General features: G+C 41.0%; 1 protein-coding gene across 6 annotated transcripts in view; it reads left to right on the top strand.

The window, feature by feature from the left end:
• Nucleotides 1-27,140, top strand: part of wwox (WW domain containing oxidoreductase) — a 123,963-nt gene that overhangs the window by 20,859 nt on the left and 75,964 nt on the right. For 5 of the 6 annotated variants that reach the window (XM_067500856.1, XM_067500857.1, XM_067500858.1 and 2 more), the window contains exons 6-8: nt 11,616-11,704; nt 15,898-16,083; nt 20,271-20,535. In XM_067500856.1, the coding sequence (XP_067356957.1) occupies nt 11,616-11,704; nt 15,898-16,083; nt 20,271-20,535 (540 nt within the window). The remainder of the gene's footprint in view (nt 1-11,615; nt 11,705-15,897; nt 16,084-20,270; nt 20,536-27,140) is intronic. The other variant, XM_067500861.1, reaches the window with a different exon arrangement.

Here is a 27,140-nt window from a genome sequence, read left to right as displayed (position 1 = left end):
GCTTGGTAATAGGCTGCATGGCCACATCTCAATGTGTGGCAAGAGTATTAGTGTGTTTTTGTATTGTAATTAATTCTGTGCATCTTTTCATTTATTCTGTTATTGTATGCTTACGTGGTGTTTGATGCATGACCAAGATGAATATAGTTCATTAAAAAAGCCTTGTGATTATAAAAGGGTCAAACACAGGAACTGCCAACCTGGCTAGACAGGAAATGCAGACATGTATACTTCCTCATTAACAGAGCCCCTTTTGAGCCATAAAGTACCATCCCAATGTGCTCAAGGAAAATGCCCTGATTAGAGGGGTGGAGGGGCATTGCTGCCCTAATGAAGGCTTCCCCCACAGTCATTTATGATATTGGTATGGGTGGTATTGTGACTAGGCCTGTGGGATGAGCTGACTTACAGAGATATGGACATGAGATAGCAGATGCAGTGTGTTTGTATGGGCGAGAGAGATGAGAGGGCCGGGGGAGCGCATATCCACAACTCATTTCCAAGAGTCGGTTTTTCTAGGTTGCGGCTAATGGAGATGAGCCTGTGTTAAGAGCCAGGGGAGACGCTAATTTTACATGAAATCAAAAGAGGTCTGAGAGCCGTAAGGGTGTGTGTGGTCAGATTTTGCACTTATTCTACTGGCTCACCAAGTGAAATCTCACAAGCTGACCACGTTTGCTCATAAAAGCTTTCTCTAAAGACACGGTGCTTATCGCTACCGTGTTTGAGTTACGTTTTAATACATATATATCTGATTAAAAACCTGTGTTTGCTTCATTTCTCCACAGAACAGGTTCAGTTCAGATTGACCGAGATTGCATTTTTGTTCTACACATTTTGCGTGTCTCACTTGCTAAGTGGGCAAACTTAAAAAAAAAAAAGTTGGAATTACTTATTTGATCTGCTTTTTTTAAATACGATTTATATAAAAGTAAAGATTGAATATGATTGTATAATTATATTATTATTATTCCCCTCCACAGCTGTGCAGTGCCGGTCAAAGCCCGGTAGAAATTGAGGAGGGTTGCGTCAGGATGGGCATGCGACGTAAACTTTGCCAAATCAACATGCTGACAATGATCTGCTGTGGCGATTCTGAACTCATGGGATAAGCCGAAAGGTTAAAAAAAACCAAAATATTATTATTTTTATTATTATTATTATAATTTCACATACTACTCTACTACATTTGCACTGAAAATGAACAAGAAGAAAGTCCTAATAGAGTGAAAAACTTACATATAAATCTAGAATTTAACGCTTAATTTCAAAAACCTCCACCAGAATAAAGCAATCTTCTGCCCACCTCCGTCTCCTCCTCTCTCTGATTCCTAATTTCTCCACTTTTCCTTGTCCCACTACCCACCACTCAGCCCCCCAATCGCCACAGGAGCTACCTGAGGCCCTTGTGTCCACCTCATTCATCACCCGAGTTTGATTCCTCTGCTTCAAGAGAGGGAAACAAGGAGGAAAGAGTTGAGGAGGAAGAGTAAAGAGTCATAACAAACTCTCCTCTGTTCTCCCATCTTCTTTTCTGCCTCTCTTCCTTCAGTGTGTGAGGGAGAGATGAATGCAGCCAGTGGAATTAATTGCACCCCGTTACTGAAGATCAGCAAGTTTGCACTGTTGGCGTGCTGATCTGCCATATGGTTGCCCACTAGGTGAACACTTTGATTAATGTTGCCCACTCCCCAGTTTTTTCCCTACTAATATTTGATTCTGATCACTGAAACTCAGTTCCTCTTCAACCCTCACTCTCCTCCTGCTTCTCTTTTGTTTATTCTTGTACTCTGCTCACCTGAACCATCTGTGTTTGCTGCTAAAATCCAGTTTCCAGTCCTGCCTTTCTCCTTCATTGTTTTTCTACAAGCCTTGTTTAAAAACTCTCTGTGCAATTTGGCTTTGGCGCTTGTTTGAAGTTTAGAGTATCAGTGAGATTAGAGCGAGAAAGATGGCCAGACTAGGTTTGTGTTAGAGAGAGGTTTGGAGCTTTAGGGACATGTCCTTCGGAGTTGATTAGGCCCCTGGTGTGTCAAAGGTTTCTGTCGATTAGCCTCCTCAGCCTCTTGTCTTCTACTGAGCACAGTGAGTGCATCTACCCTAGAGGTCTGGGATACACACTCCTACACAAACAATTACGGGCAAACACACACACGCCATGCAAACAGTCAGATAAGGCGCTGTGCTGGAGTCCAGGCCGTAACAAGAAGGTGAACAGATGCTGGAGTCACAATATCAATAGGACTGACTGTAGGTAATAATACCTTAGCAGGGTCAGCCATGAGACAGAGCTAACTAGAGAGACAACTCTCAAGTGGAGCATTCACTGCAAATCACACCATGTAGCTGCATGTGCGTGTATGTTTGTGGGCTCACATACTCCCATTACATGTTAGAGACGGCCTGTTTTTGCTGCAGGGGAACAGTGGGATGGTGTCGGTGCCATAATCAACTCTGAGATAAAATGTTCTCCCCTAAGGTCACAAGTTCACGTTTGTTTTCTTATTTCCTCTTTTATAATGAGGCAGCAATACAAAACACTATGCAGACTATGCTGGAACATCTATTACAATCACCCGGGTGCTTTGTTTTTCCTCTGTTTTATGGCTCGTTCCTGCTGCTTGTCTATTTTGGTCTTCCTCAGTCTTGTTAAGTGCTGCCATTCTCCTGTGTTTGGATGTGGCCCAGAGGGCCCTTAGCGAGACCAGGGGCTGGGAATGAGCTGCATACCCCAGCCAGGGGGTGCCCATGGTAGGCTGCCAGTCCCACTAAATCTACCTGATTACCTGAGGTGGCTGTAGTGTGATGGGGGTGTTACCAAGGTGGTGGGCTCTCCAAAGAGGCTGATTGAGATGCAAATGGAGGACATAACTCATAGGTAATGCAGACCTGAGCACCCTTTTCCTTGTCCGTTCCTGCTCACCTCACTCTCTACTCGCTCCCCATTTGCTCCAACATAGGAGGAGGGACTGTTATTGTCTCAGGATAAAGTTGGATATTTATCATAGTGTAAGACACAGAGTAGAAATGAGGTGTTATGGTGGGGGCTGAGGAGAATAAAAAAATATGAGCATGTAAATTGACAGTGGTGAACCAGATACTTCCAGGTAAAGTGTGCAAACTTCTGTAGTTGACCACACTCACACATGTACAAACTCACCTGAAGATACCAAACTCTGCTTCTGTTTCTTTGAAAGAACAGATGGACACAGTAAAGTGCGAGGGACTCTGCTTGGCAGTAGAAAGGTGGAATGAACAGGGAAAGAGGAGGGGGAGGAGTAATTGCTCAGTCCTTTGCTGAATTGTTCTGTGGATGCAAATTTAAATCCCTCCTATTATTTTAATAATCTGCCTTTTACTGCTTGTGCTCGGATCATTTGTTTGCAAACCAGGTTATTTGGAGAGGGAGGCTCGGGGGTAATTTCATGCTTTGGAGCATTTATATCTATAACTTAATGAGGAGAGGGCCTGTTGTTTCCTAGTAATACACTGCTAGAGGGGAGCAAACTTTTTATTCTCCGTTTAGGGTACTGTTAGAGGGCAATAATGTGGGATTACTCTGATGGAATTAAGGAGCAAACTGAGAAGAGGCCTAATGCAGCTTTGGGTGATGGACCAAACTTAATACTGATGCTTCATTCAGTGTTTTTAGTTCATGGGGTGTACCATAGGAGACGGGCCTTCCCATTTGCACATCACAAATGATTCCTTCAGATATAAGCTGTTTCAATCCCCAGCTGCTGCCTGTTTGGGTTCAGTTTAGTTTTACCCTTTATGTACACTTTCTTTTCTAAACTTCTTAAAATGTCTTGTTGAAAAATGTTGCCTATATATCAGCTCATAAAATTGAGATCAGTCTCCTGCTTATTGTCACTCAGTTCATGCCAGGACAGGGATGTCGGTCTAGTGGCCCAGCCCAACTCAATTTAACACAACCTAATAACATTTAGCTGAGAGAAAAAAAGAAGACTCACCATCTATGGAAAACAGCACACTGTCTTGTGAGATGATCAGGATTGTTAATTTAGTTACTCTTCTTCACTGGAGCCAAAGATGTCGTAGGATAGATCGATGGAGGGAGAAGGTGTGTGTCCACATCTTACATCTCTTGTCCACCACGTTTCCTTTTCCTCCTTGCTGTCATTCTTTCGCTCCTCTTCTCCCTTGTGAAGGACTCCTCTCTGTCTGAAAATTGAATCAGGCTGCATAAATTAAAGCAATAACTCAATTTGTTTACAAGGCATCATTTATTCTCTGTCAGGCCAGCGCTCCGCTGACAATCGGTGGCTCACTGACCCCCAACCTCTGCTGAGGTCACATGATGCGTTTATTACATTGTTCAACAGGAGTCTTTCAGACTATTATCAGGCGACAAGGGGCTAAAGATGCATGATGAGAATCCTATTATTCAAATCTGTGCAACACTGTAACAGAATGCAAAACCACATGACCTTACCAGACAGGGTGGAACATGCAAATGCTGTTGGTTATAGTTAATGTTATTCCGATAATAATAACCATAATAATAATTAATTTGTTTCCCATTAATGATTCCTATTGTAACGGTAACTCTGTATCATTACTCTGTACTTTTATTCTAGAAAAAACAAGATACTTTATCCCAGAGAGAAATAAAATACACAATGTCTTGTATTTCTGGGCTAAACAGCTGTGACAGTAGAAAATAGTAAGCAGTTTAGAATATTGCCAAACAAAAGAGCTTTTAATCAAAGTGCATACCAGACCCTGCGGAGTATAAAACACTCCCATCAAAAGGCCTATTATACACTTACTCACATCAAAGACCTTCATGTTTCTTAATTGCCAGATTCTTTTCTTATTCAATTATGTTATGCTTATGTTTTTATAAAGCTGATGCAAAAAGGGCTTTGGTAACTAAATCAAAAGAGCTTAATTTATCCTCTCTGTACAGCGATCGGTGTTCACTACAGCAGTGTACACATGTGTAAATGTGTGCATTTACCAGCCCTACGGATACTGAGATTATACTAGGCTCATGTGTTTCAGGAGAAATTAAACAGTGTAAAACTATAGCAGGTTTAGATAAAGCAATCACATTACTGCTGCACTTGAAAAGAACACATTATTTTGTTCTTGAGAGAGTTGAGCTTTATTGCTGACGACCCCAAACAGAAAGTTGTACATACGTATAAGTGCATAGGGTCTAGGAGTTTTTCTAGGAGACTTTATTGTTATCTAACCACAACATAATCAGCATATAAGCCTGTGTATGCCGCTCATCCATACACTAAAGTCCCCGTGCAGAACTGCAAAATAAGCTGGGTGTAAATATGTAATTGCCAGTGCTTATTTTGAGATCTGAAATATTAGGGAGCGATATGGATCGCATTAAAATCCTGGTTGTTGGGGTATCGGTTACACTGAAGACATGCAGGAAAATGTGCACTGTCTGCGAATCTGGCAGAGATGGAGAGGGTGAGATGAAGGGGAGATAGAAGCAGGAGAGGGTGAGGAAATGGAGAGGAAGAGACAGAGGAAGAAGAAGAGTAAGATGAAAATCTCTTGATGTCTTTCTAAGAACATAGACACATTATTTAAATCTCATCACTTTTTAATGTAAATCTGATCAGGCTTTGCGCTGAATGAAGAAGAGTAGAGGTAAGTTATTGGCAGAAATGGACACAAGCACACACACACACACACGTGCACACTGCAGGTTCGTAATGTAACATTATTAGGATTGAAAGCTCCATGTTACCATCTCGCTTCACACTTCATCCTTAATAAAACACTAATGCACACTGAACACATTTAAATTGCTAGCACCTTAATGGATAAAAAACACACACTAGCTGTGGAATATTTTGTATGTGTGCGTGTTGCTACATATGGCTGTATGTGTACATTTTTATGTGTGTGTTTGTGTGCAATCTGATATCTGCCTCAGGCCCCATGGCCCTGGTCTGTCTGCATCCGAAAAGCAAACTCTGCAATTATGATGACCGCCCTGTCCTTTTCATTTCCCATCACTGTTTCTCCCTTGCTCTGTCTCAGACTCCCACACTTTCTTTCCCTTTTTCTTTCTTTTTTCCCCATCTTCCTCTGACCTAGCTTTCTCTCTTCAGAAAGGTAAAGGAATTCTCAAAAACAATAATAGGCTTGATTTTGCCTCAGGCTACAACACAAAGTCTTACTGTGATTGGTATAAAAGATGTGTCACTCTCAGATATAAATATTACATCTCCTTACAATGTCTGCTTTAAAATCTTTTACATTTTTGACAAAAGCCTTGAAATTAGTTTTTCATTTTATTAGGGAAGAGTTTGAGGTATTTGTATCATACTAGATGAAGTATAGCACCTGCAATGTCGATGATGATGCCGAACATTTTATCAGGATTTCTTGTATAATTGTGTGCTGAAGTCATTTTAACATTAAGTTTGGTTAAAAAGTATTATTACACTCAATAATGTTTTTCCTATTTAAATTGTGTAATAAATAAAAATATATAGGTGTTGAAAAAATGGATTTGCTCAATTACTTTAATTGAGTTTTTCTATTTTATAATACTGTGTACTTTTACTATATCACCAGGAAACACTGTACTTTTTACTCTGCAAAATTTATATGATGGTTAAAGTTAAGTTACACTGCAGATAAAGATCTTGAAAACCTATAATGAGCATATAAATATAATTCATCACTTTACAGTAAATTAAATTACACAGCAGTATATAAAGTACTAAAAATCACTTCACCTTGACTTGCTGTAACATTAAAATTCTGCTTACATGTTAATGCCTCTTTATTAACAGTCCTATAATATAAAATGTTATTATCCAACCGCCGTTTTGTCTGCATAATGAGTAGCTTACGTTCAGTTTATTCAAAGTACACATTGCTGCTAATAACTACTAATGCCTGCTTAAGTCAGTATTTTAATAGAGGAATCAAGTTGAAGTTGGAATCAAGTAGTTATGTAAAAACAAACAAATTTCACTCAACATCTGGATAACCATCTTACAATACCTGCAGTTATTTGCTCTTTTATCTTACGTTGTTCTTACCATGTTTAGTGTTTCTTTGAATCTTTTTGTGAGGTTTGAGTGACAAATTATCTGATTGAATTGCTTACTGAATAATGTGTTTTTATTAATTGCAGTCATTAATACTGTGTTTACTAACATGGCCCTACAGTAACAGAGTATGTCGCCGAATGAAAATGTCAGCACGTTCTTAACTAAGGCCGGGCCTGTGTGAGGATCCCCCGATGTCCGTGTTGAGCATATCAGCACTTATGTCCCTCTTTCTCCATGTGTCTCATCTGGAAAACGATCCCATGTCCTTCCTTAACCTTTCCTATATCTGCCCCTGCAATTCCTTGATTTGTAACTTGATTTCAGGAAAGGGAAAACCTGTAGATTATACAGCTTTCATTAGGGGGGAAAAACCCAGTCCGTGTCAGAGAAAGAAGAAATCAATTTAATACAGACTTAACTGGAGGAAATTGCATATTCTGCCTGTATGTGCTGAACAGGCACTTTCTCTTCCTCACCAGAGACCTGCCTCCCTATTAATTGCAGCGTGTGTGCATGTCAGTGAGTGAGTGGATGTGTATGTGCGCGTGCATTTGTTTGTTTGTGTGTGTTTGTAATGTGAAGAGTGTATGCATTCATTTGTGTGTTTGGTGCTTGAATGCATCTTGCGGGGGTGTGTTTTCAGCCTCTTTGTTTGTATGTGTGGAGGTCAGTTCTCAGACCTGTGGTAGGGCACCCAGCCAGATGTGTCTGTTTCTTTATTTGCGGTGTGCATGTGCGTTCACGGCAAGTGGTGTGTGTCCATATTTCTTTGTTGTTGTATGGCGCATGCATAAGCGCATGTGACTTAGCTAGGTGGAGAGGAGATTGGTTGGTATTTATGAACAAACGTCATAATTGTGACAGGATGATATATGACCAGCACATTCTGCGGTTTCCTCCCTCCTTCCTTTTCTCTTTTTCTTTTTGCTAAAAATATATACCTATGATAAAGTACAGTCTTAAAAGCTGATGACCAATTTAGTGCGGCGTGTTGCGGACAAGGTCATATAGATCTGAGCTGCTCTGTGTTCCTCCCTCCGAGGCCTGTTCTAATCTACAGAGCAAGAAGAGGGGCTCAAAGTCATTTCTCTAATTGCTTTTATAAGGTGCCCTTTTCACATGGTGTCTTCCCTGCTCATTCACTTTCACCCCCATTACAACACCTTACCTCCGCACCTGCTGGAAAAAACACAGCCATGGAATACTGCTGCTTTATATTGACATCAGGTATCTCATATAGTGATGGATGGCTATACTTTAGAAACCACATTACATTAAACTATAGAAGTTGGGCACTTCTTTTGATTCCCTTCTATCATTTCTTCTTTCTGAGGTGTTAACAGAGGGTCTACAGGTTAAATGTTTTGTATATTTGGAGTACTTTTGATTTCCTAAGTGTTGTGCCTGCACTGGTGATCTATAAGGGGAGCTGCATGAGGTGAGGGAAGATGGAAACAGGGTTAAAGTGTGACAGGGCTGCGAAGAATAAGGGGAGTGGGGGGATGAGATTGAGGCTACTGCATTAAGACAGTGTATTATTTGGCAGTTCCACTTGCTTGCGTCCATTGGGGTGGCTGCGGTGCTATTAAAGGGGTCAGCTGAGTGTGTGTACCTGTGTGTGTGTGCACGTATGTGAGTATGCCTACACACGTGTGGCTTTGAATTAGTAGAGTGGTCCACTGTCTTATTGAAAAGGATGGGGCTCCCCTGATCTAATATCTCTTCATTTTATTGGATTGGATGGCCCCAGTTATAATTATGTTAGATCTCTTCCCCCTATATCCCCCACTCTGTCTCCATTTTTTGCCAAAGCAGTGACCACATGTCATTCCCCAACACACGTGGAAAACACGATGAGGAAGGACACCCTCTGCAGAGGCTAACTTCTTCAACTCGCAGAGACACACTTTCTCCTCCTTCCTTCTTTGTTTCCTCCTCATAAAAATAATGAAGGTTATTGTCGTTACAGACAGCTGTTCTCTTGGGTGGATGGCTGTAGTAGGGGCAAAAGGTGAGAAGTCTCGGCAAAAGTAGAGGGCTGAAGGATCTGATGCCCATGTTATCGTGATGACCTTGCTGGTTTCTGTCTCTAATGTGCAGCCCTTCTGCAGATGTGCGGCCATTAAGATAGACACGGGGTCCTCACAATTTCTAGTTCTCAAGCAATAAAGCTTATTTACTTGTCTGTTTCATTCATAATTAACCTTTTGCCATTAGATCGAGAGATAGGTTGCGTGTAGCTGGGGGCGGTAAGCTCTGTCACCCCCAGCCGATCTCTGTGGCGTTGCACACTCAGCGATTACTCTGGAGTTAACCAGAGAGGCTTCGCTGCCTCTCACTTTTCCTTCGCCCTTGAAGAGACCAGGAGTTGTCAGGGTCCTCATAAAAACCCTGAACGATTGCGTCCATGCGTTCTACCTCTCGTTTCTAACCTTTTTTTCCTCTTCTCCTTCCAAAACCTGGCCATCTGTCTAATTGTTCACCTCCATCGCTTTAATGCTTTTTACATGCTTTTCCCCCCTCTTTCCAGGCAATAAACTTTATTTTCTTCGCAAGACTTCAATCTGCAGGGGGAGGGTAGGTGGGCAGGCAGGCTGCTCACCTTCTCCCTGCTGGATTTGCTCCAGTGGCCCCCTTTCAACCCCCCTCTGTCCTCCCTTTACTCCATTTCTCCTTCCCTTTCCCCCCTGTCTCTAGAGAAGGGGATATGTGTTCGTCAAGCTGACACCTGCTCTCATCTTCTCTGCTGGTCATACACACATGGAGAGCTTGAGGAGGCCTTATACTGGCCTGTTAATAATCATTCTGTTGCAGGTTCTGACCTTTTTTGGATGTGAGTCAATTTTTTCTCACTGTAAAATTTATTTCTCCGTTTTGAAAGAACATCCGAAGACTTGTCCTAAAGTTTTTCAATTGTTTTAGTAATTTTCCTTTTTTCTACTTAAATACATGTTTAAGTGGCTAACAGCTAACACCTTTGTACCTTACCTGCATTTGTGTGTATGTATATGGTGCAAAAGGACGTGAATGCATATTGCCTATACAAGTCATTAAATTAGACAGTTGTCTCCTCTCACCTGTGATTACTGCTGTGTGCAGATCATATAAGCAGGTACCCTATTATCATATCTATAATAGCCATAATCAGCCCTTTAATGTTTTGTAATAGCATCCATATAATGGTATAGAGTAGCATCAAGAGAATAATTCAAGCATAGATAATGGTGTGATGGCATGGTTTTACCCTTGAGTCACAACATTGAATTTGTTGTGTATGTGTGTGGGGATGTGCCTGTGTATGCATGTATAAATAGACCATGGGACAGTTATGGCGTCTGTAAAATGCCTCAAGAATCACATTTCCATCAGAAGGCACTCTTAACCCTTTGTTGTTTTCTTTGGGCTCACTGCTTCATGGAGCATCCTTATTAAGTGTCATGTACACTCAGCTCTGTAGAGACAGAAGTAGAGGAAGGACATTACCAAATGATGCCCAAAGACTGTTGATCAGATCCGTTGAAAAGGCTGACAGGCGAGTAGCTGTAGCAGTGGTGGTAGTGGATGGAGAGCAGAACACTGAACGCTCTTCCGGAGTTTAATGTGAGCTGACAGCGTTCCTTAGAGGTGGTGGGCAGTATGAAGGGGAGAGGTAGCATCAGGTATACCTGGTGCTACTGAACCTAGAGCCCAGCTGGGTTTCCTGTCTCACTCTTTCCCACTCTCAGGAACAGAGAAGAGTGGACTGAATGCATTTTAATTTACTTGGGCTAGCATTTACCAAGGGCCTACGTGAGTGTGTACAGTCACGCTGAAGGGAGATTGAACCTGGGTAGGCTGTTGAGAGGGTCTGTGCTAATAACAATCTAGGAAAAAAGACAGACAAGAAAGTGGGGAGAGAGTTTAAATGCTTTATCAGAGACAAATAAACTGTGGTTGTATTCTGTTATTAAAGAAATTTGTTCCTTTCGGCCTGTGCGTGTTTTGGCTGAGGCCTTTGTCCTGCAGCAGAATGCTACAGTGGGATGGAGAGGATGATGAATATTTAACATGTCTTCCTGAGTGTGTTAATGCAGCTATGCATTCACTTCTTAACGCATTTATCTTTCGGGGCTCCTCACCTACCCTCCTCCTGTCTCCCAACATATGGTGTAAAATGAAGCACACATACTGTATACACACACAAATATCACTGAGGACACACTACACTGAGTTTTTCTTTCTTTATACAGGACTGTGACCATGTGTCAGCACATGATTTTGCAAGTCCGAATAAAAGTAAGATTCAAGTAAATGCAGTCTGTTTAGTTGAAATCACAAATTTGAATCCTTCATACTGAAACCCTCTCAATTCAACAACAGGAACAACATTTTCTCCTCCATGATGGGCAGGCATGCAGTACCAAAGTCGTTTTTTACATTGTGAATGTGCATTTTATAGAAAGTTTTTATTTTCACGACAACTGGCACAGAACTATAAATTATGATATTCAAGCTATTTCTTTGCTGTTTCTGCTGGTTATTATAATAATGTTTTTGTGTTTTCTTTTTTTACAGCACAAAGCAAGAGTAGAAGCAATGATGTGTGACCTTGCTTCTCTCCGAAGTGTCAGGGAGTTTGCCGACGCTTTCAAAGCCAAGAAACTGTGAGTATGAATTTGGTTTTTACACCTTCCTCTATTTTTTTTTTTGTTTTGACTAATATTTTTTATCCAGGCTTTAAAAGCCAGGATTTTACTTATACATTTAAAAAAAATACGTATTTTTAAAACTTTATTCCCGTCAATGCTAAGTTGACCTTTGCTGCAAAATCTTGCTGAAAACCAGCACGGATCCTTTAAAGGCTTAAAATTGTTCTGTGCAGTGTTGTCATTGTGTGTTTGATTGAATTCAAATTTGGCCTGGTCCCTCTAATATCCTAGGTACTGTCTCTGTTTTTAACTTTAAGCTCCCAGGTGAAACTTACGTTTTTGCACCATTTTAAGTCTAAAAAACAAACAAGACCCGAATGGTAAGGAGACAGGAGTAAGTCATTCTGGAAAACATTTAAGTAGTTTTGAGTCCCTTTCAATAGCCAGGCATGTTTTATTCGACCTGAAAGTGAAAGAGGAAAAGAACCAAGCAAAAAATAACAAAAAGAAATTAATGTGGGTATCTCCTGCTTTATTCATCACTATCACTTCCCACATATAGCATACTTAAAGGACATCCAACCTGTTACTGATGGACACCATATGGACAAGGCCCCAGGAGGCAGGGTGTGTATTTGTGTCGATTTACTTGACATTGGTCAAACAGATGAACAGACTTTATGGCACTTATTTTGCTGGCGTCAGCATTTACGGCACATGTCTTACAATTGGTCGCAAAGTTGCTATTTTGGGGTCATGTATTCTGTCACGTCATTCATACTGCTCATCCATCCGCAGGTCTCAAGGCGGGTGTGTGTGTGTGTGTGTAGTGTATGGGTAGTGGTGTCAGGGGAGCCCCTTGGGGAGAGGCAGGGCAGTCATCGCCTGTAGCAGCCCTGGGGCAGGGTATGGCCATCCAGGACACATGTCTTGGGTCACAGCCAAACCTCACAGTGGCTTCCCTCACTCTGTGTCCTATACAGTAGCTCACTCCAATTTCTTACATTTGTTTGTCCCATTTACGTTGCAATACTGAATTTTGACCTCTGTTTAACCCTGCTGTCTTCAGAGTTCCTAGTTTTTTGTGCATTTCTCAGTTTGCAAATGGTTGTTCTCTCTCTTTCACCCTCTCTTATGTTGTCTCTCAGTCTTTCTGTGTCGCTCTCTCCCTTCCTCAGTATTTTGGCAGGGTTGTATTTCTTCATTAGCTGTGGTGTTGGGGGGAGTGGGGGAGTCCCAGGGGACGTCAGAGTACATTAATTCTCATCAGAAGGCGAACACAGCAGAGTGGAGGCTGGGAGCTCTGAGCTGTGAATGGCACTGGGCAGCTGTCTGAGTCTGCCACCACTCTATTACTGCACGTATGTCTTCAGGCATAACATATACACAACATGCACATATATGTGCAAACATACACAGTCATACACAGACAATTCTGTGTGCAGATGCATGCACACGCAGTATTTTATATATATATATATATATATATATATATATATATATATAGACAAAGCAACACACATGCACAATAATGCTCCTGCAGCGTGTCATTGACAGGTAAAATGTAATCAGAGTCTTTCTTTTCCTTCTCTCGTTTCTCACTCCCTTGCTTTTAAGTGCTTTAGTCAGTGGCTTTCACGCTGCTTTGTGTTCCATTGACCCCGATTCCGCTTTAATTGGCTGTCCTTTGAAATGAAATTACCTGGATATTGATATTGTTGAATGCAGTGCTAATTCATTGGGATTCCATTGATGGAGGACAGCAATGAAAGAATGCCCCAAATACAATTTCTACTGAGCAGTCCATAATTAACACATATAATTTGTTTTGTCCTGTGTTTTTTTTTTTTTGTATGTAAATTGCATTCATTCTGTTCTGATATTAAGTATAACGTGAGTAACATGGGATGTCTATCAAAAACATATGAACTAGATCACATTAGTCTACTGTTCTCACATTTGCTGTAACATGGTAACATCGTATGCAATTGTTTGAATTTGAATCAGGATGAGTAGTGTACACATATAGATATGTGTGTTGTCAGTAGCCATTTTCCTGGATGCCAATAAAGTGCAGTGTTAATGACCAGTAGTCTGAGACCAGCTCACATAGGCAATCTCTTCCTGCTGGCCCACATTATCATAGGGTCAGAGGTCATACCCAGGGGGGTTATTTAAAGTAAATATATAAACCAATGTCTCCCTATTTGGTAGTTAACACCCTCGTTTGACCAGCGCTGAGATTGCACAGTGCACACAGTGTTGTGTGAGGTCTTAATGTGGATAGAGGGAGTATGGTACGTGGCAATAGGCCTATTAAAGACATTCATTAGACCTGCGCTTATGAGAGAGGGACTAACTGGTGGGCAGTTGAATTAACAGGCCTTTTACATTACAAGCAGACTCACCCGAGGCCCATCTGAGCTGTGTGGGGGAAATAGCTTTACTGGCCAGAGAAAAGTTGGTTATTGGAGTTTTTGATCACAAATATGTGATATTGTATACTTTGGGTGACAATTTTTTGTGATTTGTCTGTCTAATGTGTTGTCACAAAAATGTCAAGTCAAATTTATTTCTACAGCATTATACATAAACAGTAAGAACTTTGTTCTATTTAGTAGGAGATGAAGAAAAGGAAACTAAAATACAAAAAACGGATAATAAAAAATAATGCAGACTACATTGGGTCTCTCATTTAAGCAGCTCACTTTATCCATTACTTACTTTTCACAAACACTTTTAAATCTTAAGAGGTGCAACTAAATTAAGGACTGGTTTGAAACAACTGTGAAAGGTTGAAAAGTTAGGTTAAGAGTTCATTTCCATGCTGTTATTGTTCTGCCCCTAGCCACTACATTGGGGACGGAGCCAAGAGTTTTGCCTTGTATAGCACAATGTTACTGTACTTCACACTCTATTAGACTGGGGAAGACTGGGCCAAAAACAGCAGTGTGTTTTATCTGCTTTTTTAAGATGTGAGCAGTTTTAGAGTAAAAACTCAGACCTTTTAGCATGGTGTTTTACTGTTCCAATTCTTTTATCAAATTAAAAAGTAGTTTATTTACAGATGTTTTGTTCTCTACCAAGCTGTTAAGTTATACTTACTTACTTTGTTATATTTTGGATAAAAATTTCAATGCCTAGCTGCTAGACTGTGCTGTGTTGCAAAAATGCTGAGGCTGGCATTCTTTAAGTTGACTTGTGACTAGGTTTGTGCTCTTTAATGAACCCTATGTGTTCGGAGGCCTGAAGGTGATCGTACAGTACACTTCTATGTAATTGCATGGGATGGCTCATTATAGCAAGGCATAACAATTCACACATTAATTTTCCAGCATCCAGTTTTTAATTAATCCAGTAGGCAGTCTTAAACACAGGGTACACAAATTGCCTTCGGCCTCATAATTAATTCTAATGGAAGAAATTAAAAATTGGTGGGGTATGTTTGGATTGTTCTTCTGTATTACTGTGGTTTCGAGCTCGCTGGAGCGATGCTGTCACCGACAAGGATCTCTCACTGCCCTGACCAATCTCCATTCACTGGCGTGCAAGAAAAAAGTGTTACTTGCTCACACGAAGTCTGCAAGAATGGAAATGTGTGTGTGTTTGGGTGTGAAGCACATCCTTTTTTTAGTGGCCCCTGAATGAAACCATTTGCTTTTTAAAGCATGTCTTGTTTGTCTGTTTTTCTGTGTGTGTGTGTGTGTGTGTGTGTGTTTCCTTTCCTCTGCACCCTTCAGCTCCATCTTTCTGAGTCAATGTGATGCTGGGTTTGGTTACACACAGTAGTTACAAAGAGCTTATATCAACACCCATTACTTCCAGCACCCTCATGTGTTGAAACTGTTTGAGATTGCTTTTCAATGTGTTGTGGGTCTTGGATTTCAGCCAGCTGTATTCTGTATCTACAGTACCTGTCGAGCCATGGGGAGTTGCACTGGGAACCTGTGTATCATATCAGCATTACTGATGCTCTGTCTCAGCAGAGCTCTTAAGTGTACCACACTCTGGAATAAGACACCCTTTTTCCTTTCTCTGCCTTTGCTTCTCACTATTCCATCCTCTTTATTTACTGTATTTCTTCTCCCTGTCTCCTTACCTCTGTTTCAACCAAATGTGATATGAAAATGTTTTTACCTCTGTGCCTTCTTTGTTTTCACTTGTATTCAGTAAACAATACATTTTTTTCTGCCTTCCTCTCCCCATAGGCCCCTGCACATTCTGGTGTGTAATGCAGCAGTATGCACTCAGCCCTGGAGCCTGACAGAGGACGGTCTAGAGTCCACCTTCCAGATCTGCCACTTAGGTCACTTCCTCCTTGTTCAGTGCCTACAGGATGTTTTGCATCGTTCTGCCCCCGCGCGTGTTGTGGTTGTGTCTTCAGAGTCTCACAGGTAAAGACAATATATTAAGTAGGTTGAATATTTTGGTGTACATTTATCTAGAAGAATTAGGCTTTACTACAGAAAGTATTTAACATGGAAAGAGCTTGTTTAGTTAGTGAAAATGCTTAACATCCAGATTACTTCTACATCTGTAAATGTAGTGAAGTTAAAAGGGCCCGTTTTTTTTTCCTGTAACCAAACCTAAGGTATGTTTTCCTCTATTGGTTAACAAAACTCACTCACAAGATTTAAGAAATGTGTTTGCGTTTTATCCTCTTCCTCACAAAACAAAGCCATGTTTTACATTTAGAAATGCATGTTATTTACAATGCATTCAGAATGTATTCAGATCCCCCTCACTTATTTCAATTTTCAAATACATTTTTTGTCATTATTCTACACTCAGTATCCCATAATGACAAAGTGAATTGTTTTTAGAAGTGTCTGTAATTTTATTAAAAAGGAAAAACTGAAATATCACTTTGGCCTAAGTATTCAGACCCTTTACAACACTTGAAATTTAGCTCAGGTGCCTCTTATTTCCTGTTTTTCTGTTTATTGCTGAAATAACATACCAGAACAAAAGCCCTGAGGTCAAAGGAACTGCCTGCAGACCTCAGAGACAGAATAATTGTAAGGCATATATCTCTTGGAAGGCTTAAAAAAAGAACGCAGTGGCATCCATAATTTTAAAATGTAAAAGTTTGACAAAACCAAGACTCTTCTAAGAGCTGGTCGCCTAGCTAAACTGAGCAATCAGGAACCAAGAACCCGGTGGTCACTCTGACTGAACTCTAGAGATCCTGTTTGAAGATGGGACCAAGTATCAGAAGGACAGCCATCACTGCAGCCCTCCACCGATCTGGGCTTTATGGCAGATTGGGCAGACGGAAGCTTCTCCTCAGTCCAAGCACGTTAAAGTCTGCTTGGAGTTTCCAATAACTAACTGAAGGACTTTTCGGTAGTGATCAATCTAAGAATCAACTGTTTGAACCAAGAATCCAGGGACCACTCATCACTTGCCCAATAGTATTAGTACAGTGAAGCACGGTGGTGGCAACATCATGCTGTGGGGGTGTTTTTCAGTTGCAGGGACTGGAAGACTGGTCAGAGCTATCTATCTCCCGATGTTGGCTACATGTCTGAAAGGGAAACTCCTGACAATGTCAGAACCTGATCCTCCTTGAAATTCTCTACAGTTGATGTCTGAAACATTCTTATGTAAAAAGTCTGAATACTTATGTACATGTGATATTTTAGTTTTTTTTCTTTTTATAAATGTATGGACATTTCCAAACTTGTGTTCACTTTGTCATTATGGGGAACTGAGTGTAGATTAATGAGAAAAAAATCAATTTTAACAACTGTAGTATCAGGCTGCAACATAACAAAATTTAAAAAAAGTGGCTCTGAAGACTTTCTGAATTCACTGTATGTCCATATGTGCTTGCTAGCCTTTTTCATTGCATTTGCTAATAAATCGTTGAATATTCTGGTGAATTACGATCAGTCAGATAAGTGGAATAGTGTTCATGTGTTTTCTCGTGCACATGAATAAAACATTATTACGCAACTCTAAGCCAATATTATCTGATGCTGGAGCAGGTAATAGCTACCTTAAACTATATTACTTTTTAATTCAGTTGTAAATTAATCTTGCATTTACTTAAGAGTAAGTGTATAACCATTGTTCGAGACAGCCCCCAAGGACATCTACAATTTTGGCTGATTCTGGGATAGGAAATACACCTAAATAACTATAAAATATATTTTTACCAGTCACACATTGAGAATTGTTGGGCACGTGGAGGGCAGTACTGTGCTAGAAATGTTTTATTGTGGAAGTCAAAGTGATAAAAATGATTTACCCTAGTAAAGCTTCCTTTTAACTAGTCTGATCATCAATAGAATAAAGACAATTAGTGTTGCTTTACTAATAGGTGAATTGGTGACAACCAGGTAAACATTTTGATGACACCTACCTTGTTTTAATATCCTTTAGCTTTGACTCTATGGGTGCATAAGCACCCCACACAAATTGGCATAATTACATTTGCACTGAGTCTAAACAGTAATATCCAGAAACTACCCTGTCTAATCCAACAACTCCTCAACTCCAGTCACGCTGTTATATCCGCCACATTGGCTAGTTTTCACTATAAACTGATTGATAAGACTTAATGTGTATTGTCAAACATGACAGCCTCACTCACTGAAAACTCATTTCCCTCCACACGCTGTCACTATGAATTAAACGTATCATCAACATGATGGATGGACTTATCAGCTAAAATTTACTTTGATCAAGTATCTGCTCCTTTCTTTCTAACCTCCTGACTCAGCCCCTTTCTCTATTCTTTTTACTCCTTCTGCCTTCTAATGTTTTTCCAGCCTGTCTTTTTATTAAGCAGCTCCACTCCATAGGTTTGTGTTTTGCCTGTCATACAGTAGAACAAGCCTGATGCCTTGCAGTGACCTGCAAGCCCAATCCCTGAGCCTTGTGTGTGAGACATTGATTCTGGCTACAGCCAGTCAGATGGCCAAGCAGAGTGATTGATTGGAGCTTGGCAGAGTGACCTGAGACAAGGAGAACATACGCAGAGTTATTCTAGCAGATCAAGCAGCAGAACTATTACAGGAGCCCTCATATGAGTTATGAAATTCAGACTGCCATGCATGACAGGACAGGAGCAGCAGAGAGGATGGTTTCACACTTTACTCTGGGTCATGCTGCTATGAGTTGCTAAAGGAAAAGCAAGAGGGAAAGCTTACTGAAAGGTTGCATGTCGTGAAGGAACAGAGTTCACACAACTTTATTGGTGGTAAAAACTGCAGGGCTGCCTTTCAAATAGGCAAAATGTGTCCAAATATGCATATTGTAAGACCTAGAATGGTCAGCTATCCTCCTCACTCTTTGCCCTACAGCACCATCACTCTCTTTCTGCCTCCCTGCCACATAGGCTCACTTTCCTTCTCTCCTCTACAAGCAGCAGCTTTAACCCCTTGAAAGAGGGCTTAGGCAGGACCAGAGAGAGTCAGTTACACACTGGCACAGACTACAGGGAGGGGAAGAAGGAGCAAATGTAGACAATATCTCGTATTACATCTGGCATTCTGTCCATCTCATTCCAGACCTATATTACATCTTTTGAAGTCAATCCCTTTTTTGTTTGTGTTATTTTCCGTTTCTGCTGATTTGCCGTTTATTCACTTAGCCTCCTCTCACAAGCAGGGTCTGACCTATGACCTGGCAGCATATTGTATCCCCTAAGCTCCTTGTCTGTTGGTAAAGCATCAACCTATAAGATACAGGGGTGGGAGAGATGGACATTCAAGTAATGGCTAGGCACTTTATCAGTTTCTAACACAGGGGCTTACTGTGGAATTGGCCCAATACAGGTTTACTTTGCCCCAGTCCTGCATCAGATCTGGTCAAACAAGGGGAGATAATAACCTTAATGAAATGTTAACTGCAGCTATGTACTTTTTTATCCAGACAAGGTATCTTAACTCATTTTTTATTTAATTTTGTTAAATGTCTATATTGTATTACGCAAGTTTGTGTGTTTCATCTCACAGAGTAATTTATTGATTGTCACTTTAAAACCTCATTCAAATGTAAGTAGGCTCAACTTCAGTATAATTTAACAAATATGGAAGAAAATACATTTGGGGCTCATACAATTGATTTATCAACCTTCACTTGCTAAAGTAGTTATGAAGTTGCAGCACATGAAATGAAAAGCCTGCAGATGTTGTAATTTAGCCAAGCAAGGATGTTGCGGAAGGCGACAGTAAACAAGAGGCAGCAAGCTTGTAAGTTTCACAACAAGGAAACCAGGTGACATTTTGATTGGTTGTTTTCTAATGACTGGATTAATATGTAGGATGTGTTCCACTGGTTTGGAGTCTGTCTCTTATGCTCTCACACATAAGCTCGCACGACACACAGAGAGTGTAGTTTCCCTGTCTGTGTAGTGTGATGTTGTTGTGTGACTGCATAATAACACAACGAGAAGTGTAATGTTTAAGGGGCCTTGTCAAACATCTGGAGTTTAACAGCTCTGTCGCAGGCAATTAAAGAACATCATGTCACGTCTTTTGATTTGTATGCAGACAACACCACACATCTGTCTGTGGAAAGCTCACACACACACACTCCTGCTCCTAACTATTTTTCATCTGGACTCTTTCAGGTTCACGGACCTGTTAGACTCCTGTGGCAAGGTGGACCTGACCCTGTTGTCTCCCCCAAAGAAGGATTACTGGTCCATGCTGGCATACAATCGGGCCAAACTCTGTAACATCCTCTTTAGCAATGAGCTTCATCGCCGCCTCTCAACTCATGGTGTGACCTCCAATGTGGTGCATCCTGGGAACATGGTGTACACGTCCATTCACCGGAGCTGGTGGGTGATGACATTTCTCTTCATGCTGGCCAGGCCTTTTACCAAGTCTATGGTAAGAGAGAAAGCTATTTAAAAAAATAGTAAAACAATTTAACCTTGTGACCGCACAAACTACATCAACTCCCCACCAAAAACAACAGATGTTTGAAACCAGATGGATGGATTTGAGAACATTTAGGGACTTTTCACTCCTCCAGAGTACAGTAGTTACATTTCGGTATATATTCATGCCTATGAAATGAGTCAGTAATGTCAACACACTTTTTTACTATCATCTTGTTAGACTTTGATGTGTCCTTACTTAGCCTGTATATTTGTCGTGGCATGTTCCTGGCAGAGAGGAGAGGAAAGGTATGGAGAGGGGTTGATCTGCTGAGTGCTGAGGGCTCAGGAAGAACACTCTAGGTTTCAAAGTGAGAGATGTATTCTGTGGCTTATTTTCCTTTTCCTCCTGTCACTTTTTTATTTATCTCTGACAGCCTGTTTCCTAACCTCTCACAAGGGTAGGTAATATTCTGAATCCTGTGTACTGCCACTATTGGATTGCAGTAAATGCACTGTGGAAACAGAGTCCTGCCACCTTCAGAAGTTTTCTGATGACTCTGTGGTTGTACGATGTATCAGTGTACTGATCAGTGGTGGGCAGTTTTGTTAACTGGTGTGAGCATAATCTCAGGCTCAACATCAGCAAAACTAAGGAACTGGTGGTGGACTTTAGAAAGTCCGGAACCTCTGTCAATCCTCTCTCTATACGGAGAGAGTGGGTGGAGATGGTTTCGGTGTACACATACCTGGCTGTCCACCTGGACAATAAACTTGATTGATCAGTTTATGCAGCACCAATCCTGAGGAAAACACAGAGCAGGCTGTATTTTTTAAGGAAACTGAGTCACCATGTGGCAGATATTTTATGAGTCCGTGGTAGCCAGTTCCATCTTCTATGTTGTGGTTTGCTGGGGCAATATGCAGCAATATGAAGATGGCAGACAATGACAGACTAGACAAACTAATAAAGAGGGCTGGTTCTGTTCTAGGGTAGAAGCTGGACCCTCTGCATGTTTGTGGCTGAGAGGAGAATGCTGTCTAAACTCCTCTCAATCCTGTACAATCCCTCCCGCCCACTCCACTGTGGCTCCACAGAGGAGCACCTTTAGAAAGAGGCTGATCACAGTCAAGTGCTCCACAGAACGACAGAGGTGATCCTTTATCCCAGAGGCCACTAAAATATTCAACTCATCCCCCTTCTGTAAAAAGGATTTATTGATTTTTTTATTTTTAAGGTGAATTATTATTTACCTCATTTATCTGATTTTGTGTTTAGTTGTATTTCAGTGGTTTATATTTATCTAATGGTCTATGTGGTTTCTCCTTGGTTTGGTTGAGGTGCTTTTCCTTTCTTTTCTACTTTTCTTGCAGAGAGCAGCTGTAACAAGACACCACAGTTTCCCTATGGGATCAATACATTTCTTTGAATTGAGTTGAATAAAAATGTATCCATTTGAAAAGATTTCTAATCTTAGCAATAATGTACTCTAGGAAATTATATCACCAGATATTTTCAGATGCATCGTGTTTGAGTTCTGAGTCATGTTAAACACCTCAGACTCACCTGTCTGAAAGTAGGGATGCAGTAAAGATAGGCTTCCTTATAGGATGTTTGAGAGACACAAAAGCAGGAGGCCAGGTGCTATGCTGCAGGGACCTGTGTTGTTTTTTTAAATCAGTTTACAAGTTCAATTTTGATGCAACAATTAAACCAGATGCCCTCAGAGAATTGACACTTTATTGTGATGGTGATGGTTCAAGCTGTGTTTTGGGTCAACAGATGCTGGTAGGGCAAGCAGCAATGGTCCTCATGAGCCCCTGGCATTGCAGCATGTTTTTTTCTCAGTCAGAGAGTGTTATGCAGCATGCCTTGCTGTTTTGCAGCGATGAAGGACATGACTGTCATGCTGTTATGCCTGCTGAATGCACTGAAGGGTACTTCAGAGTATCCACCCTTGCTCAAGTCTTTAGTCGTGGTCAGAGGAGACCCTTGGGACTCTGTATGTCAGGTTGGGTGAGTTCAGTGCTTATGTGGACAGTGATTGAGAAAGCTTTATCTTTTTTCAATTGTAGCTTGTGCAAGACCATTAGGCAAAGATGAATGAGGAACTGATCAGTTGTATCATTTGATTGTTAGGGTACGTATGTCTTCATACTTTCTAATAGTAACTTACAGTAACTAGCTATAGTCAGATGGTGTAAGGAGTGCTTTGAAGTATGTAAACCCATGAACAGTACTTATTTAAATCAGCCAGAGCCTCAGCTGTGGCTATCATGCTGGTGGAGAGAATTGGACGGTGTGCTCCAATTTCACGGATGTCACATTGCTGTGTGTACTGTCCAAGGATGTTTTGATGAATTTGTACCGAACTTAGAACTATGTTCCTGTAGAGGTTACACTTAAGATCCAAGACCATAGCTATTTTGTTAACAGAATCTCTAGGCGTTGCCAGGGAGTGGGTGTTGACATGACGCTCAAGTTGCTGAGACTTTCTTCATTCAATACAATTCAATACTTTTGTTTTACAGTGTTTTTGCCTGACTTATTAACCACACATCACTATATACAGCATTTATTGCTGTCAATAGATAAAAAAAAAATAAGACAAAAGAAGACAACTTCTTGCTGAAGTTTTCTTAAAAGGCATTTAGCCTTTAGTACAGCTTCTACTACAACTCAGGGGGGCAAAAGGTTCTATGTGGATGTGTGTGTATACAATAAATGACTGTATGAGAGTGTTCAAAGCACATGTGTGCCTAAGAAATAATGTTGGGTGCACAAGGTTAACGTCCTCAGACCCTTTTGATATGAACGATAAAATCCAGCACTAAGATTTATCCTGGTCTATATTGTGTCCCTTGCTCTGTAAGATTTTTCAACTGGATACCGTTTAGGCTCCACAGCCTCCTAATATATGCTTTAGTTTGACTATTACATCTTTCCATTAGCTCCTCTTCATACTTTATCAATTTAGTGTTTGCACTGAAGGGAAAATGTGATGTGTTGAAAGCCAGCACAGTGGAGTTTTAGTGAAGCGTTATCCTTATCCATCATGTTTGACTGACAAAAAGCCTCGGGCTGTCATTTGTCCCTCCTCCTTCTGACATGGGATGAGAGATGAGAGGAACTGCTCCTCAGCACCTTTCACAAAATGTCAAGCTGAACATTTCCTCAGTTTGACTTTTTTCTCGTTTCTCTTTACCTTCTCTCATTTTTTCATCAGTTCTTTTATATCCATCTGTCTTTAAATCTGGCTTGTCTCAATTTTAGTTGAACCAAAATTAACTGAAGAGGCTTCTTAATCAGATTTCTACCCTAAGTAGATGATTCTTCTGTGTTCTGTCTGTGTCTAAATGAGGGGTGTTAACATTTTGGATGTGAGCACATGGAAGGCATTAGCAGAGCTGTTTCTCCTCCAGAATGGTGCAATGGCTTTTCTACACGTGGTTAATTAAATGTAGTGTAGATGTTAGTAAATATTAAAGGACAAAGGTAGAGCTAGTAATTAATTTTTGGTGTGCTGACACAGCAATTAACTAAAACTCATGTCTGATAAAGGCCACACACAGATACACAGGCACACCCTTAAGCTGAGACTTTGCTCTTATTTAAATCTAGGGTTGATAAGGCCCCTGAAAGTGTATCCTCTTTAAAATCCCACTCCTCACTCCTTCTGCCCCCACATTAAGGGCTTAATAAAACAGTGATATTATTTCAGTTATTGGTTGCAGGGATATGAAGATGATATCGCTTTAATTGCTTGCGTACGCTTGCGGGATCCGTGGAGATTGTTCTGGGATGCAAACATAAGCAGAATGTTGACTCCAAAAAACAATCACAAAGCCCCCGTGTGTGTTCTTGTGCAAATAACCAGCTTCTCATTTAAAACATAGGTTTGATTTATACAAGCACAGGTGGAGTGATGTACAGTTGCCCTACACGAGCAGACAAACATGCACGGACCAGTGAACACACCTGAATTCACAATATGGAGCCCACTGTAACACCTGCAGCTACATGTGGTCCTAAATCTTTAATTTGAACATTGTGGTGAAGGCGAGGAAATGCCATGTGAAGCCATACACTCTTTTTATGCCTTCCTGCTTCATTTAGTGTGCTTCATGCTCCCCTATTTTATCAGCACTTTAACTGCACTTTTATCTTTTTGATACTGTATTTTGTGCCCGTATTACCAAAACATATTTTGACTTTCTCAATTTTGCATTCTTTGTGTTGTGGATTCCACTTAAAGGAAAGAAACTTCTCTATTAGTAGGGAGCACAGCCCACTCTGCTATTGATGTACAGAGCTGATTCCATTTTGCTGAGTTGAGAAAGGCATCTATAAAGAGCCATGACATTTTAATCAGCCAAACTATCTCTTACTAACATCATGTTCCCCTCCCAGTGCCTTGATCTACTTATCAGAGATTGTGTGACTTGGCCTGTAACTCCTGTTTCTGTAATTCAGCGTGTTTAGAGTGGGAGTTTTCCCTGTGTCCTATGGTATGATTATCAGCGTTGAATGATCTGGCCTGCAGTGATGTGTGTGTGTGTGTGTCTGTGTGTGTGTGTGTGTTTGTGTGTGTGTATGTATGCTCGTGAGAGAAAGAGAGAGAGAGAGACAGAGAGGCAACAGCCATTATCACATTTCTGCAATTTATTTGCAACCATTTAATGATCAAAATTTGATTGAGACAGATATTATGCTATAAAAGTTATTAGCAAATCACTTTAAAGCAAAACTTGGGTTAGGCACACATGTAAACAGAACACAATGATTTGCAGCAATTGTTGCATTTATTAGTTTGGCTGTAACCTTTGTGAAGTTGTCACAATCCTGTCGTGCTGTAATGCTGACCCTGTGACATTTTGTTGACTGACTGATTGCTCCCACAAGATTAGTGTACCCTCAGGCTCTGAGCAGCTGGACTCAGCCTATACTCATCAAACCTATACCTTAACTATAAGCACAGACAGTGCTGACGTGCATGAGATCAGTGTGGGCAATATCACCTCGTCATCCACTATAATAAATAGAAAGAGAGGAGGGGGTGTTGTGGGCACAGGCCTAATAGGCTCTGCTGGTCCAATCAGATACTTCAGTACCCCCAAGGGCCAGTTTCATCACTGCACTCGCCTAGTCCCATGCTTCTTCGGGTTTTAGCATGATTATTTTACCCAGGATTCTGCCTCGGGCATCAGGCCACCTTTTTACATATGCACAGGCTGAACTTTTGACCAGGCACCAGCAGTCAGGGGTTTATTAGAGAAACGGTTGTTCAGTCTTGAGCTGTGGAACTTCTAGTGCCTTCTCTGCTGAGCATACTGTACCTACTGTGACCAGGAACTCTATACTGCACTTTGGGGGTTAATGCCAAAGGCAGATTCTGCAATGAAGACATCATTACCATACAGCAAACATACAGTCGGATAGGGTGCTTGGTACCAGATACAGCAGCCACTGTTACTTCATTGTTTTTTTATCAGTTTCTCTCCTGTAGACAAAAGGTCAGGTGCTTCATCTGTTATCTAGTGGGGCACACAGTCACGGTGGCTCCACTGCAGACCCATGCAACCTGTGTGCGTGTGCCCATGTTGTGTGGTGCTCAACCATGTGGAAAGAAAGAGGAGCAGAGTTCCCAATCTCCACCCCCCTCCCATCCTCTGTGGGGTTAGATGAGCTGCCAGGCCCTTGTAATAGAGTCCTCTTGGACGATTAGGAGCTACACAAGAGGGGTTCAGCTCCTTCCTGGTTGGAGACACAATGTAGATTGTGGTGTAGACACACCGTTACATATGCCAGTTGGTAAGAGGTTCATCTGCAGTACCTCATGCTAGCCTCCGATGATAGACCGACTTCCTTTAGAAGGCATGTTTTAGATCATTTTTGAGGTACTAGATGTAGTACATGTAATGTTCCTAGTAGACCTTTCCTGCTGCGCTGTTGCACTACACTTGAGAGAAAGAGAGAGATGTAGGGAAAGAAAGATGTGTTGGTGTGGGAATGGATAAAAGCATACAATCCCATTTGGCTGTATTGACATGTGTGTTCCTGCCCAATCCTGTTACTGGGATTATTGTCCACGGAGATACCATTTCATTAAAGAAAACAAACCAACACACACACACACACACACACACACACACACACACACACACACACACACACACACACACACACACACACACACACACACACACACACACACACACACCTACACACACACACACACACACACACACACACACACAGAGTGGTTGAACAGAGGTGGCCTGAGGCCTGGTTATGTGGTCCATTGCACAGGGAAACTGTGTAAATGGTTTATTGTGGATGAGTTGATGTGATGGAGAGCGTGTCTGGATCAATAAAGAACCAATCAAATGCTGACAGTCTGCTACTGTATGCAGTCAGTCATTCACCCCCCTCCTGCGTATACAGTTATAAAAAATGAGTGTGAAGAAAGCATGAACAATACTCCTGTTAAACGTTATGGGAGAAAGCAATTTTTAAGAATCAAACATTTTAAAATGCAATTGTTTGCAGCTGCTAAATGCTTCTATTTCACATTACTTTTTTTTATTCTGTGATGGATTGAGTTTTGTTTGTGG

Source organism: Channa argus, chromosome 4 (assembly GCF_033026475.1).
Source record: "Channa argus isolate prfri chromosome 4, Channa argus male v1.0, whole genome shotgun sequence".
NCBI lineage: Eukaryota > Metazoa > Chordata > Actinopteri > Anabantiformes > Channidae > Channa > Channa argus.
Note: the sequence above shows the minus strand (reverse complement) of the source record. Positions and strands in the feature narration are given on the sequence as shown.